We start from the raw sequence: 14,420 nt of genomic DNA, 5'->3' as shown, positions 1-14,420 counted from the left end.
TAAAAATGTATTTTTGCATTTTTAAAAAAGTTTACAATATCTTTATAAAAATACCCTTCAAAAAATCTTTGGTACATATGTCCAAACATTACTATTTGATAATGAACCTTAGCTTCTTCCAGTATCTCAAATATCCCACAAAACATTCTAAAATTTGAGCATGAAACATAAAAAATTCAGCTTTGCAAATTGATCGCAGATCTTCTTAAATTCAAAATTCATTCCCAATGTGTATCTTTCAATGTTCATTAACATAACGTGATTTTACACAAAAATGTTAATCACATGACAATTGGGTCATATTAGAAGATTAATACGAGTGTGTTAATTATTATAATTTATCTTTGGCCCAAATCACAAAGGCCCAAGCCCACTTCAGATTTCTTACCCATTTGGAAAACCAAACGAAATAAATCAAAAACATTTGCACACATTCTCCGCCTTTTCTCCCCTCTTTCAAAACGGTCACTCTCCTCTCTCTCATTTTCAAACACTCAAACCCTAACCTGTACACACAACTTTCTCGATCCACACACTCACCATGTCTCTCCGTCCTAACGCGAGAACCGAGGTTCGCCGGAGCAAGTACAAGGTCGCCGTCGACGCCGATGAAGGCCGGAGAAGACGAGAAGACAATATGGTGGAGATCAGGAAGAATCGGAGAGAAGAGAATCTTATGAAGAAGCGGAGAGAAGGCGTTCAAGCTCCGCAACTCGAGAATCTATCTGCTACTGCTGTTCAGCTTGAACAGAGGGTGAGGATTGTAATTTCATTCATTTTTATGCGTATTTGTGTGTTTTTATGTGTTTGAGAGGAATAAATGTTTAATTTGTGTTTTCGTGCTTCGATTGTTATCGATTTAGTTATAGTGAATATTTTTTACTTGAGAATCTCTTTGCTAGTGCTGTTCAGCTTGCATAGAGGGCGATAATTGTAATTACGTTTGTTTTTGTGTTTATTTGTGTTTGAATGTTTAATTTGTGTTTTCGTGCTACGATTTTTATCGATTTTACGGTTTAGCTTGAACAGAGGGTATAAATTGTCGGTATATTGATTAATATGTGTATTTGTATGTTTTTTTGTGTTTTAATGGATTAAATGTTTAATTTGTGTTTTTGTGCTTCCGTGCTTCGATTATTATCGTTTTAGCTTGAACAGACGGTATAAGTTATATGTACATTGATTTTTATGTTCATTTGTGTGTTTGAATGGCTTGAATGTTTAATTTCTGTTTTCGTGCTTTGATTGTTATCGATTTAGCTTGAACAGAGTGTATGAATTATAGGTACATTGATTTGTATGTGTATTTGTGTGTCTTTATGTGTTTGAATTGCATGAAGGCTTAATTTGTGTTTTCGTGCTTCGATTGGTATCGATTTAGCTTTAACAGAGGGTATAAACTGTAGGTACATTGATTTATATGTTTATATGTGTCTTTTTATGTGTTTGAATGGCTTGAATGTTTACTTTTTCTTGCTTCGATTGTAATCGGTTTAGGTCATTTATGTCTGTAGTGAATATGATTAATTACGATTAGTGTATATGTGTATGTATATATGTATGTTTAAATGCCTTTGTATTAATTATGTATTATGTATATGTTATTGGACAATTTGTGTATGTGTGCTCACAAGTTTCGATTGTCATTACAATAGGTGAATTATGTTGACTGTGACTTTAACTTGTTTTAAGTTTTTGATTTTAATGGAAGTCATAATACATACATACATCCATATGCTATGTATATGTTTGATCTTTTTCTTTTTTTTGAAATTACGTATGTTATAGAATCAGTTTGAATGGTTAATTTATGTTTGTTGTGCTTATAGTTATTGTTTTAGGCCAATTATATAGCGTGGTTATGCATTGGTTTTCGATCTTTAATCAGTAATTAATATATAATATTTTGTTATTGTTTAATGTAAGGTTTGACGATGACCACACAAGTCATCCATGAGTGTCGTTCTAGTGCTAAAATGTTGGCGTGTCACTTCGGTTTCGTAGTTTTATAATGATAAAAACTAATGTTGACATGCAATATGGTGTTATTTTGTTATGTTATGAAATGATAGAGAGATTGCTGGGACATGTGAAGACAAAATTGATGTTATATGATTTAATTGAGATATTTGGATAGACTTATTGTATAATGTTGGTACGAAACATCCGAATTGAGTTTGTTTTCAGTATTTTATATTATGTGACATGAGGTATAACATATGTATGTATAATGTGTTTAATAATAAATCTGCAGTTGGAGTCTATTCCAGCAATGGTGGCTGGTGTTTTTTCAGATGATGGACATCTGCGGCTTGAAGCAACTGCTTATTTTCGGAAGCTGCTTTCTATAGGTTTATTTGGTTTACTCTGCATTATATATAATATTTCCATCTCTTTGTGCAATTTGTTAATATAAAATCCACCTTCTCGTTAACAGAACGCAATCCTCCAATTGAGGAAGTTATTAAAACTGGTGTTGTTCCCCGCTTTGTCGACTTTCTTGGCAGAGATGACTACCCACAACTTCAGGTTGATAATGATGAATTATTATGTGCCGCATCCTTTACATAATTTTAATTCTAACTTGTGATGCCCTTAGTTTGAAGCAGCCTGGGCCCTAACTAATATTGCATCCGGGACATCTGAACATACGAAAGTCGTTATTGATCATGGAGCTATTCCTGTTTTTGTTAGACTTCTTACTTCTGCAAGTGATGATGTTCGTGAACAGGTATGTAATGAAGCGTTTTCACAATTTATGATTCCCACCAGCTATATCCTAATTATTTTAGCCATGTTGTTTATTAAGTCCTACTTCGTAGATGTTTGTGCTTGCTTAATGTCTTTTAGTAGGAAGTAAAGACCATGACTCTAGACATTTCTATATTTTATTAGGCTGTTTGGGCATTAGGGAATGTAGCTGGTGACTCACCCAAATGCCGTGATCTTGTTCTTGCCCACGGAGCTTTGATGCCGTTGTTGGCACAATTCAACGAGCATGCAAAGATCTCGATGTTAAGAAATGCAACTTGGACCTTGTCAAACTTCTGTAGGGGAAAGCCACAACCTCACTTTGCGCAGGTTAGATCGACACTAGCAATATACATTCTTTGTTCCACTTTCCTGATGCCTCTAGCTAAGCTCATTTCATCCAATTATTTTTAAACAGACAAAGCCAGCCCTCCCTGCTCTTGCTAAACTTGTAACTTCAAATGACGAAGAAGTGCTTACAGATGCCTGTTGGGCATTCTCCTATCTTTCTGATGGTACTAATGATAAAATTCAAGCTGTGATCGACTCTGGTGTTTGTGGACGTCTTGTTGAACTTTTATGGTGAGTGGTTGATTATTGTTATTGGATAGAATGTAATCGGCAATTCTTTTATTTATTGATCTCTCTCATCTTGTACTAGAAACCTGACTTTTGTTTATATATTTTGTTGCTAGTCACCCCTCACCTGCTGTTCTCATTCCCGCTCTGCGCACAGTTGGGAATATTGTCACAGGAGATGATATGCAGACACAGGTATTGGCTTTACATATTACTTCTAAAGATCTCTGTTCTTTTCTTGTCTTTTATTTCTGTTATAAATTTAGTTTTTGCCCCTTCAATTTTACTCAGGTAAATCTGTCTAATAGATGGAACTCTGTTGGATTTGTTAGTCTCATGTTACTGTTGTTTTTAAAAAAGCTTTCCTGAAATATGGATGTCACACTCTAGAGCCCAGTCACACACTTCCACGTGTTACATTGCTCATATTTCTTTCCAGGAATTGTCTAGAAACAATTAGGTTATTGTCATAGGTGTTGATGACAACTTAACGTATCATTTCTGGCTGCTAGCAAAAAGCCTATAATTTGTTCTTCAATACCCATTTCAGGTCATTATACAACATCAAGCTCTTGTTTACCTTGTAAACTTGCTGACAAATAATCACAAGAAGAGTATCAAGAAGGAAGCATGTTGGACAATCTCTAATATCACGGCTGGCAATAATGAACAGATACAGGTATGCGTGATAAGCAAAGAGATTCATATAATAATTTATATAGCCCAAGGCAATTCTATCTTGCTTATAGGGGTCTAGTAGCTGTATGTGTATTGATATGTATTTTATTTAGGTAGATGATATTGTGTAGAATTAAAATATAGTCAAAAAGTGTTTTTGATAGCTGGAAAGTAGAGCATTAGAAAATGCCATGACGTCTTCTAGGATCAGGAATTGTTTTTTGTAAGTTTGGTTATTATAATTACTAATTAGCATTAGTGAGTGACAGATTGAGAAATTCTAAGAAAGCTCAGTTCTTATTATTATTGTCAGTAGTAGTTGGATACTATCTTTGAGTGTCAATAGTCTCATGTGACTTGAATTCTTGAATACATATTGATTGTGGACTTGAATTTATGGATACATCCTTTTGCTTGTTATCACTGACTTGTGATTCTAATACGCATCCGACACCTTCAGGCTGTCATTGAGGCCGGTATAATAGGCCCCCTTGTTCAACAGCTTGGAAATGCTGAATTTGAAATAAAGAAAGAGGCTGCCTGGGCGGTTTCAAATGCTACATCCGGTGGTACACATGAACAAATCAAGTAGGTCACCTTTCTTGCAATTTTTTTCTATATTCTGGAGATTTGAAACCCGACATAAGTTTGATGTCTTATTTTTTTTTCTTAGGTTTTTGGTAAGCCAGGGATGCATAAAGCCTTTGTGTGATCTCTTAAATTGTCCTGATCCAAGAATTGTTACTGTTGCCTTGGAAGGCCTGGAAAACATTTTGAAGGTTGGAGAAGCTGAGAAAAATTTGGGTCACACAGGAGATGTAAATGTGTATGCTCAGTTGATCGATGAAGCTGAGGGACTAGAAAAGATTGAAAACCTTCAGAGTCATGACAACAATGAAATATATGAAAAGGCTGTGAAGCTTCTGGAAACATACTGGTTGGATGATGATGATGAGCAGTTACCAGGGGCTGATGCTGCTCAATCCGAGCTCAGCTTTGAAGGAAATGGACCTTCAGTTCCATCGGGTGGATTTAGCTTCAGCTAAGAGGTATGTGCTCTTTCATCTTTCTTGTGTTGTTGTAACTTCTTCATTAATGATTCACATCGTCTCTCAATTTGTCTTCACAGTGTAAATATTGGCCAGCTGTGTGTTGATTGGCTTTACTTTATGGGTTCAGGTATTGAAGATTATGTTCGGAGTCTATCCGGTTATTCCCGGATGGCATTGGCTTGTGGATCAGCTGCTTATGGAATATACTCATCAAGACAGTTTAGATGAAAAAAGGATTTCTGTTGAAGTAGACCATTTTTCTTGTTGCAAATGTTTTGGTTTGCGGCAACTTATATGTCCTACTTCTACCAAATTGAATTTTATATTTTAAATATTGTTTTTTTTCTCAAAATATCGGGATAAATTTACAGTATTTAAATGTTATGAATTTTTGTCATGGATATACAGTTCTGTCTATCATATCAACTGCATGTTGCAAGCACTTTTATAGACCTCTAGGATCAGTAAAGATGCTGACTGTCAGTTGAATGACTCTGTATGATTTATCCTACAATTACAGTTACCTGAATATATTATTGCTGTGTGTAAGAAGTTAGTTCTTAGTATACCTTCTCTTTTACTTGGTTGGTACAGGGAGAGGGGGGCATAGGAGCATAGTCGTTACTTTAAGACCAAATTATGTAGATTCGTATAAATGTTTAACCAGGGAAACAAAGGTTAGCTTTATTTTCTAATTGTCTAAACAGAAGTGCTTATGTAGTGTTGTTTGAGATTTGAGTAGCAACTTGGCCGGTAGATAATGGGAAGTATGTAGGCCTTGTTTGATTCATCGAGTTTATAATTACTTGGGTAATTTAAAGTTAAATAGCAGGTAACGACTCATTTGTAAAAAATGTATAATTAATATGAAAGATGAGGATCTCATTCTCCACGTAAAATATATTATTATATAACCTCTTAGTTATTTAAAATCCATTTTTTCCTTTCCACTCCAACAAGCCTCCCGGGTGTTCTTCTCTATCAATCTTTTTTGTTTATTTTTTTATTAAATATGAATAAAACATGATTCAGGTTGATTGTAGTTCACTGCATTCAATATATGTTAATATAAAATGAGAAGAGGAGACAAGAGATGCTCCTCACTATTGAGGAGAGATTTAGAGATCCTAATATTCTAGGGAGGGACAAGGAGGTTGTTTGAGTTGTTTTTTGTTTAATTCTCCTCAAATTTTGACTAAAAAAAGTGTATAGAGAGCCTATTGGAGTTAACAATATCTCACTATGGTTTCACCATGGACCATGGTAACCAGTAATCACTAACTAGTCCCACTTGTTTGATATAATTTCAGATATCTTGGAACTGCACACTTGTTTGATATAATTTTAGATAACTTGAAATTGGAATTGTTTTGTTCAGATTAAAGATTAGCTAAACTTATTTAAATGGGAAGATATTTACACTTACACGGTCTAATATTGATTTCAGATTTTAAATAATTGTTAATAATTTATAAATTTTAATTATTAGCGAATTTTGATGGAATTGATTAAAAAAAAATCTTGCAGAGTTTTGAAGATTTTGTGAAAATTTTCAGAATTCTATCAAAATTTCATGCATTTTGGAGTAATTTCGAAACCTTAAAAATGTACTAGCAAATTCATTAAAATCCACCACTTTTTTTTTCAAAAAATAATAAATTTTTGAATACCATCATATTGTGATGATTTTTTTAAAACTGATTAACTTTTTAAAATCTAAATTAAATACTCAAATTTGAAAAGACTTCTTTCAATCATTTGTTAAATACCATCAGATTGCTGTAGACAAAAACGAATTCATTATTTTAAATGAAATCATCCCTATAACCTCGTACTAATTAAACATCATAATCTTAGAGAACATTATTTTATAATGCTATCATACACAATAAAATTTAAATCGGAATTTTTACCTCTTATAATAGCTTTCTGGTCACCGGAAGTCTCAACTCACCCTTGCCCTATTATCCTCAACGCTCTCCAAGCTCCTTTGGATATTCTTGGCTGGATGCAGGAGTCCTCACACGGTCTCTTCCATATTGCTATTTCCCAATGTATTATTTTCCTGAATTAATCCTGATTGTATATGAATACATATAAAATAATCTTTTCTATTATTATGATATATTCTTAATAGAGTTTATAGAGAGTGAAGAAATTTAGCCAGACATATTCAAAGAGAGAATTGAACTTCAGAAATTTTCAGATATCCTTTACATTTTATGTATGGACTTATTTATAGTAGTCCTTCTATATGGTTACAGATTACCGGGATAACCGGTTTCTTTTACATAATTACTAATAATTCTCTTTTGCAGGTTTTTTCCACGAATCTTTTATTTTCTTTGTCTGCCATTTCTTTGTCTGCCATTTCTTCTTTTGTCGTCTCTTCATATTTTCTTCATCTTTATCTTCTGTGTCTGCCATGATATCTTGCAGGATCTGTCATCTTTTCCCGGGAATATGCTTTTCCTTTTCTTCTTTTTCCATTTTTGTCATTTTGCCTTGATATTTTGTTGTTGAAAGGAATCTTTTATCTTCTGGTAATATAGCTCTTTCATATTTTTTGGTTTTCACCATTCAATTTACAGTGTTTTGGTGTATCACACCATTTTTGTATCATGCAAAGGGATCAGAATTCCCTTAATCATTATCTTTTAGACTGATAATAGGTCTCTTTCTAGGACCTGTTATTCTTTGATAATATTCAGTAGTATGTTTTGCATGATTATATTTCAGGTTTTCTATTTTATCAAGCATTATCTCTAATGCCATAGTACCTGAATTTTGTATAGTATTATCATAATATAAGGTTATTATACTTTCGGTGAAACCTCCACCATGGCTTTCAGAAATGATTATAACTTTCCGAGCTCGTAGTATATCTTGTATTTTGGACCTGAGGGTAGCTAGACCAATGGCTCGTTTTTCACATAACCATTCTTGGAATTTGTTAATATCACAGGGATTTGGCAATTTCAAGCTTTTGGTTTCTCCCACAATACCTGCCATATTCCTTCCTAATTTAAATAGTTGGCATATTACTATGGGTTTTCCAACCAGATCAGTTGATGCATCAAAAACTTGTATTCCGTATGAGCCTGCTCCCATTTCCCGTACCATAGCTTCCATGGATTTGACAATTATACTTGGTAGTTTTGATATACAATACATGGTTTCATTTGTTAAGATCTTGTCAACAAAACCATGTATAAACAGGTTATAGACTATGTCAGGTTTTGCATTTTCACAACAAATATATCTGGGATATTTTGTAGATTTTGTCAGTCTGCACACATCAGGGTTAGATTTATAATCATAATATTTCATCATTTGCTCATATGTTTTCACTATCTCAGGTGAGTGTTTCAGCCTATCACTCATTGATAAATTTGACAGAGTAGTTAATATGTTGGTTGAAGGTGATGGCATGGTTGCAAGCTTTGATGAAAATGTTATAGGTTTTATTGTAGGGATTGCAACTGAAGCTTGTAGAGTTGTTTTGTCTTTTATAGCTTCCATAATTTGTTTCAGAAAATGTTGGTTCTCCTGAACCAGTGTTTCTATCTCCTTTTGAAGTTTGGTGATTTTCTCATTATTGGTTGATATATGAGAAGTGACATCAGTGATATATTTCTCAAAATTTTCCATATCCTGCTAAGAACAACAAATAATTAAATTTTCCCTTTACAAAAACAAAATGCATGACATTCAATGACATTTAATTTTCTAATAATTGATATTAATAATTCATCAATATACCTTCTATTAGGAGTGAAATAATAACCAATGTGTTTTTCTATTTCTAGAAATCCTTTATATGCTTCTTCTAGTTTTTCTGTATTATTTTCATCTAATCATTCGAGAGCAAATTTTTTTATGAATTCTACAACTTCTAAAGTAGTAGTCCATATTATTAAAGATCCCGATATTATTTTCCATGGTTGAGCTTGTCTGCTAGTATATTCTATTTTCATTGTTTATTTTCTCTACTAAGATAGTCAACTAACACATTTTTTGTTCCTGATATATTTTTTATTACAAAATCATAACAACAGAAAAAAGATTGCCATTTTCTTCTTTTATTTAATTCTGGTAATAATTCTATTTTATTAGTAATAAAGGCTTTTACTTGAGTATTATCTGTTCTTACTACAAATTTAACAGGCAATAAATGATAATGAAACTTCTTAATCCCATATTTTACAGCTAATAGTTCTTTTTCATTTATGTGGTAGTTTGATTCATTAGGTTTCCAAGTTCCTCCTGCATATCCACATATATGTGGCTTTTCTTTATCTATGTCATCCTTCTCATATGCTATTAGGACTGCTCCCCATCCTATATCGCTAGCATCAGTATATAATTCTAAATGATCTGTTTCTATGAGTATTCTATGTTTTGGTAAATCTTTCACCTTTTCCTTAAGAATTTTTATACAATTTTCATGTTCTTTTGTCCATTCAAAAGGTTTATTTTTTGTTAGTTCCTGTAATGGTTTTCTTAATTTAGGTAAGTCTTTAATATGATCTGAGGCATAATTTACTATTCCTAAAAACTGTTGTACCTCTTTTTTGTTTTCTAATTTATCCTTAAAATTTACAATCTTTGTTACTATATGATCTTGTAATTGTATACCTTCTTTATCTATTTTGTATCCTAAATATTCTATCTTATTCTTAAAGATTTCAGATTTCTTTTCAGACAATAATATTCCATGCTGGTTTATTGTTTTTATAAATTGCTCTAAATGTTTTATATGCTCTTCTAGAGTTTCACTATATATTAATATATCGTCTACATATACTATGCAGAAATCTTTTAATTTTCTAAAGATTTGGTCCATTCTTCTTTGAAATATTTGTGGCGCATTTTTTAATCCAAAGGGTAATACTATCCATTCATAATGTCCTTGCGGAGTACTAAAGGCTGTTAAAGGCCTTGATTCTTTGGTTAATTTTATTTGCCAAAATCCACTTTTACAATCGAATTTACTAAACCATTTCTTATTTCCTAGTCTATTTATAAGATTTCTTTTATATGGTAAGAAATATCCATCAAATATAGTTTTCTTATTTAATTCTCTATAGTCTATTACCATACGGGCTTTTCCCCTTTTCTGTTCATTATGTTTTCTTACAAGGAAAGCCGGGCTGCTATGTGGACTTTTACTTTCTTGTATTAATTTTAGTTTTAATAATTCATTGGTTTGATTATCAAATTCTTTTTGGTCTGAAGGGCTATACCTAATAGGTTTAGATCTTATTATATCATTAGGGTTTAATAATTTTATTTCAGCATATATCTTTTCCTTATCCCATAAACTCATAGGATTTTCTCCGAAGTTGAATTTTAATAAATTATTATATTTTTCAGTTAATTCTTGTAGATTATTATTTCTTTCTATTCTTAGATTGTTTATTCTTATAGTATTTATAGTACTTATTGGCATAATTCTTTTTAATACTATCCACTTATTACACGAAGTTTGTAATGATAGGGTATTTGAAGTTACTATATGTGTTTTAAAATAATCTAAGAAGTTATTTCCTAATAATATAGATTGCTTCATCTTATTCTGATATACAATAGGTAGACTGAATAATGTTTTATTTAGCTTTATTCTCATGTTTTTTGCTATTACATCTAATTCCTTCTTTTGTTCATTAAATCCTGATACCCTAGTTCTATGTGCATTAGATTTTTCCCATCTATATGAAGCTAAAACTTCCTTTTTTACTAGACATAGATCTGCTCCACTATCTATAAATATTTTTTGTTTTAGGAATTTATATTTTTTATATTCTACATCTGCTTCTATGTATATTGCTACCATTCCTCCCAATTGCTTTCACTAGATGATTCATAATTTATAAAGTTTATTTCATTATCAGTTTCACTAATATAAAACTCTTCATATTCATACCATCTATTGTCATCTTCTTTAATTTGTTCTATTTCCATTATGAATTGTGATGTATTTATATATTTTACTTTCTTTTCTTTCAGTTTAGGACATTTATTAGCATAATGTCCTTTTTCATTACAATTCCAACATTTACATTCACTTATATCTTTCTTTTTAAAAGGTTTTCTTCTAAACTTTCTCTTATTTTTATATCTTCTCCTATTTTCTGGTGTATTTCTAAATTTCCTAAATCTTTTTCTCTTATATCTGTTGTATTTATAAGGATAATTATTTCTATTTTGTTTGCTTCTGTACTTATCATATGATTTTTTCTTATTATACCTCTTCTTATAGTTCCTATAGGGTTTTTTATCTTCACATCCAAATACTAGTCTTCTTTCAGTGAATCCACATATTTCTCTTAATCCTAGTTTTTTATCCTTTTTAACCTTCTGTTGTACCCTATATTCTTCACATTTTCTCATTAGATATCCTCTTAGTACTCTTATTCTTTCACCCAGAGTGTTCTCACGAGGTTCTAACTTATTATATTCCTTAGTTATCTCAGTATTATAAAGTTCTGGTAAATGATCATAATATAATTGTTGATATATATGTCCTTATTCGGGTAAGAATCTAGCTTCATAAAAGAATTTAGAATTTAGTAAAACTTATAGTATATTCTGGTAACTTGTTAATTTTACAGCATTTCATGTTATTTAGATTCATTATTATTTCTATTTTTCTTTCTATTAGAACTTGGTCTCTAGCTACTATCCAAGGTTATCCTAAGAATTCTCTTTTTAATATCATATCAAATATTTGTAACATTAATTTCCAATCCGTTGCATACCTTAGTACTTCAGTTTTTAACTGATATTCTATGAATTCTATCCAATATGCTAACTTTCCAATTAACGTTTTTGAGATCAAGTTATAAGTATATTCTAACTCATCTGTATGAGTGGAATTCATTAATGCTATATACATTCCTAAATTCCAATCAGTTATTCTCCTGCTAATTTCTTGTTCTTCATATACATTATCTAAGTCTAAAAAGTATCCATTTAAGTTTACGCCTTGTGACATTGATCCTATGAATTCTTTAAATTCATTATGTTGTCCTATTGGTATGTGTTTTGGTATCGTGTTCCTATATCTTGTTATAACTTCCATATTATGGTCGGTTACTTCTTCTTCTGGGTAGTTATCCATCTCCTCATTTTTTATTCCTTCAGTTTCTATATCAGTATAATTATTTTTATCTTCTTGGTCACTATTCGATTCTTGTTTTATTACTGCATTTATATTTTTCATTCTTTCTAAAGCTTCTATTATATTTTTATTTTCTATTTCCATTTCAGAATTTTCCTCATAACTACTGTTATATTCTTCTATTATATTCACCGTTTTTCCTAAATTATCTTGTTCCGATTCACTAGTACTTGTATTATTATTTGTAGATACAGTACTAGAAACTTCACTTGTATCCTTTTTTTTGTCTTTTAACTTATTTAATTGTTTTTTCAATATTTCTATTTCTTTTTTATTTTCTTCTGTTTTTTCATTTAATTCCTTTTTTGTTTGTCTTAAATCTCTTTTTACCTCTTTTAGTTCCTTTTTAGTTTCTTTATATTTATTTTTATATTTTTTATATTTTTCTAACCATTCTTCATTAGTATTTAATCGTAGTTTTTTATTCTCCGTCCTCATTTCTTCTACTTCTTCCTTTTGTTGTTCTAATTTTGACTAAATATTCTATCACAGTTGTATCAATCTTAAACCCAGCTTTGCTTTCACTAGTTGTTTCCTTTTTTAATGGTTCATACTTATATTTTTCTCTTTCTAAAATTTCTTTTCCATGATTCTTTAAAAATGTTATCACGTTATATTCTTTTTGTTCTTTAGTTTCCATTAGAACTTTCCTTTTTTACTAAGTTGTCCCAAATTATCTAATACCTTTCCTATTGGTTCAGATATATTAGGTTTCATTTTACTTATATCTATCATCATTGGCTCATTAACTCTTCTCCATGCATTTATGGCTTTTAGTTCTGGCTTATTTGTAATTTCTTTTTCTGGTATAATTTTTTGTTTTCCTTCTTCTAATTTTATTAACTTGTCTAGTATCATTTTTAAAGTAGGTATTTCAGAATTATTCCATAAGCTTGTTAATTCTTCTCTTATTATTTGTCTCAAATTTTCTTGATTATCTTGTTTTTCTACCAATCTCATTATTGCATTTAGTTTTTCCTTAACTATTATTTCTTCCCATAAATTTTTTATAAATTCTGAGTCTGACATTTTATTATTTGTTGATTCGCTTCTTCCAACCATTTCCAACATCTATCCAATATTTACTAGTATTTTTACTCTGTTCTTCTAATTTCTTAATATCATTTTCTAACTTTGTTTGTCTTTCCTTATATTCTAAGTATTTTATTTGTGAATCTATTTCGCTTTCTAACATACTCTGTATTTTCTTTAACTTTTCTTTCTTATTTCTTAATTTTTCTTGTATATTCATAGTTTTTCTATAAATCTTTCTTTTTCTTGATCTACTATCTATATTTCATTATTATTAATTTTATAATTTATCATTTTTAAGAAGTCGCTTCCTAATAATAATTCACTCGAACTATCATATTCAATTACTCCTATATTTATATTATATTCCAAGTCTAATATTTTAAACTTTAAATTAGTACATTTAGTAATAAATATTTCTCTATCATTTTCTGCATATCTGTAAGTCTGAGGTTCTATCCATTTACAATTTTCTTCATTTACCTTGCTTATATGAATAAAACTTTTGGTAGCTCCTGTATTAATTTCTGCTATACAGTCTCTTGTTATTGTTTCGTCAAATATTATTATTTTTATTTTCAAACTATCGGTATCTATTTTTATTAAATCTATCTTTCTACTCATCATACTCATTGATCGAATTAATCTTATAGGATTTTGTTCTTTTCTAAAACTTAATCTAGATCCTTCTAATATTGGTTTAATTCTTTGCCTTGGAATCATTTGTCTATTACTAAAATCTATTGTAATTTCTTCTGGGATTGTTATTTGAGATTCTTCTTTATGTTAAATTTTTTCTAATATATCATTATATAACTTTGGTACTATTATTCCTAATTCCGTTTGTTTCTTTACATGATGGTTTCCAGTCATAACATAAACCATTTTGGTTTCTATACTAATAACTTTACTTCCTTTTTGCATTTTTATTCCATCTAACTTATAGTATAATGTTAAAGATCTTTCTTTATTTTCATCCCTTAGTGATATACTGAAATCAGGTTGTATTATAAATTTTAATTTCTGATATATCAAGTTTCCTTTTATTACCGCTATTAATGAATCTTGTATATTTCCTATTATTCTATAATCCAATACATATATCTGTATAGGAGTATCGATATTTTTCTGAAAATATGCTTTTA

At 30.5% G+C, this 14,420-nt stretch overlaps 1 protein-coding gene across 3 annotated transcripts; it reads left to right on the top strand.

Moving 5' to 3' along the window:
- Positions 1–428: 428 nt before the first annotated feature.
- Positions 429–5,463, top strand: LOC141692638 (importin subunit alpha-1-like). Of its 3 annotated transcripts, none has more exons than XM_074497540.1 (11): positions 429–754; positions 2,255–2,351; positions 2,438–2,529; positions 2,600–2,731; positions 2,896–3,081; positions 3,170–3,333; positions 3,447–3,525; positions 3,881–4,009; positions 4,469–4,596; positions 4,682–5,057; positions 5,188–5,463. In XM_074497540.1, the coding sequence occupies exons 1-10, from the start codon at positions 542–544 to the stop codon at positions 5,052–5,054; spliced, it is 1,593 nt and encodes a 530-aa protein (XP_074353641.1). In that variant the 5' UTR covers positions 429–541; the 3' UTR covers positions 5,055–5,057; positions 5,188–5,463. The 3 variants fall into 3 exon arrangements, with proteins under 3 accessions (XP_074353641.1, XP_074353642.1, XP_074353643.1); XM_074497541.1 differs by having other exon boundaries at positions 5,138–5,463; XM_074497542.1 differs by lacking the exon at positions 429–754 and adding an exon at positions 1,025–1,032.
- The last annotated feature ends 8,957 nt before the right edge of the window (positions 5,464–14,420 follow it).

Source organism: Apium graveolens, chromosome 10 (genome assembly GCF_009905375.1).
Source record: "Apium graveolens cultivar Ventura chromosome 10, ASM990537v1, whole genome shotgun sequence".
Lineage (NCBI taxonomy): Eukaryota > Viridiplantae > Streptophyta > Magnoliopsida > Apiales > Apiaceae > Apium > Apium graveolens.
This window is presented reverse-complemented; position numbering and strand designations above follow the sequence as displayed.

Coding starts and splice junctions, on each gene's coding strand:
- LOC141692638 (XM_074497540.1), top strand. CDS start 542: ATGTCTCTCCGTCCTAACGCGAGAACCGAGGTTCGCCGGAGCAAGTAC. Junction 2,732..2,895: donor GTGATGATGTTCGTGAACAG/GTATGTAATGAA, acceptor ATATTTTATTAG/GCTGTTTGGGCATTAGGGAA. Junction 3,334..3,446: donor CGTCTTGTTGAACTTTTATG/GTGAGTGGTTGA, acceptor TTTTGTTGCTAG/TCACCCCTCACCTGCTGTTC.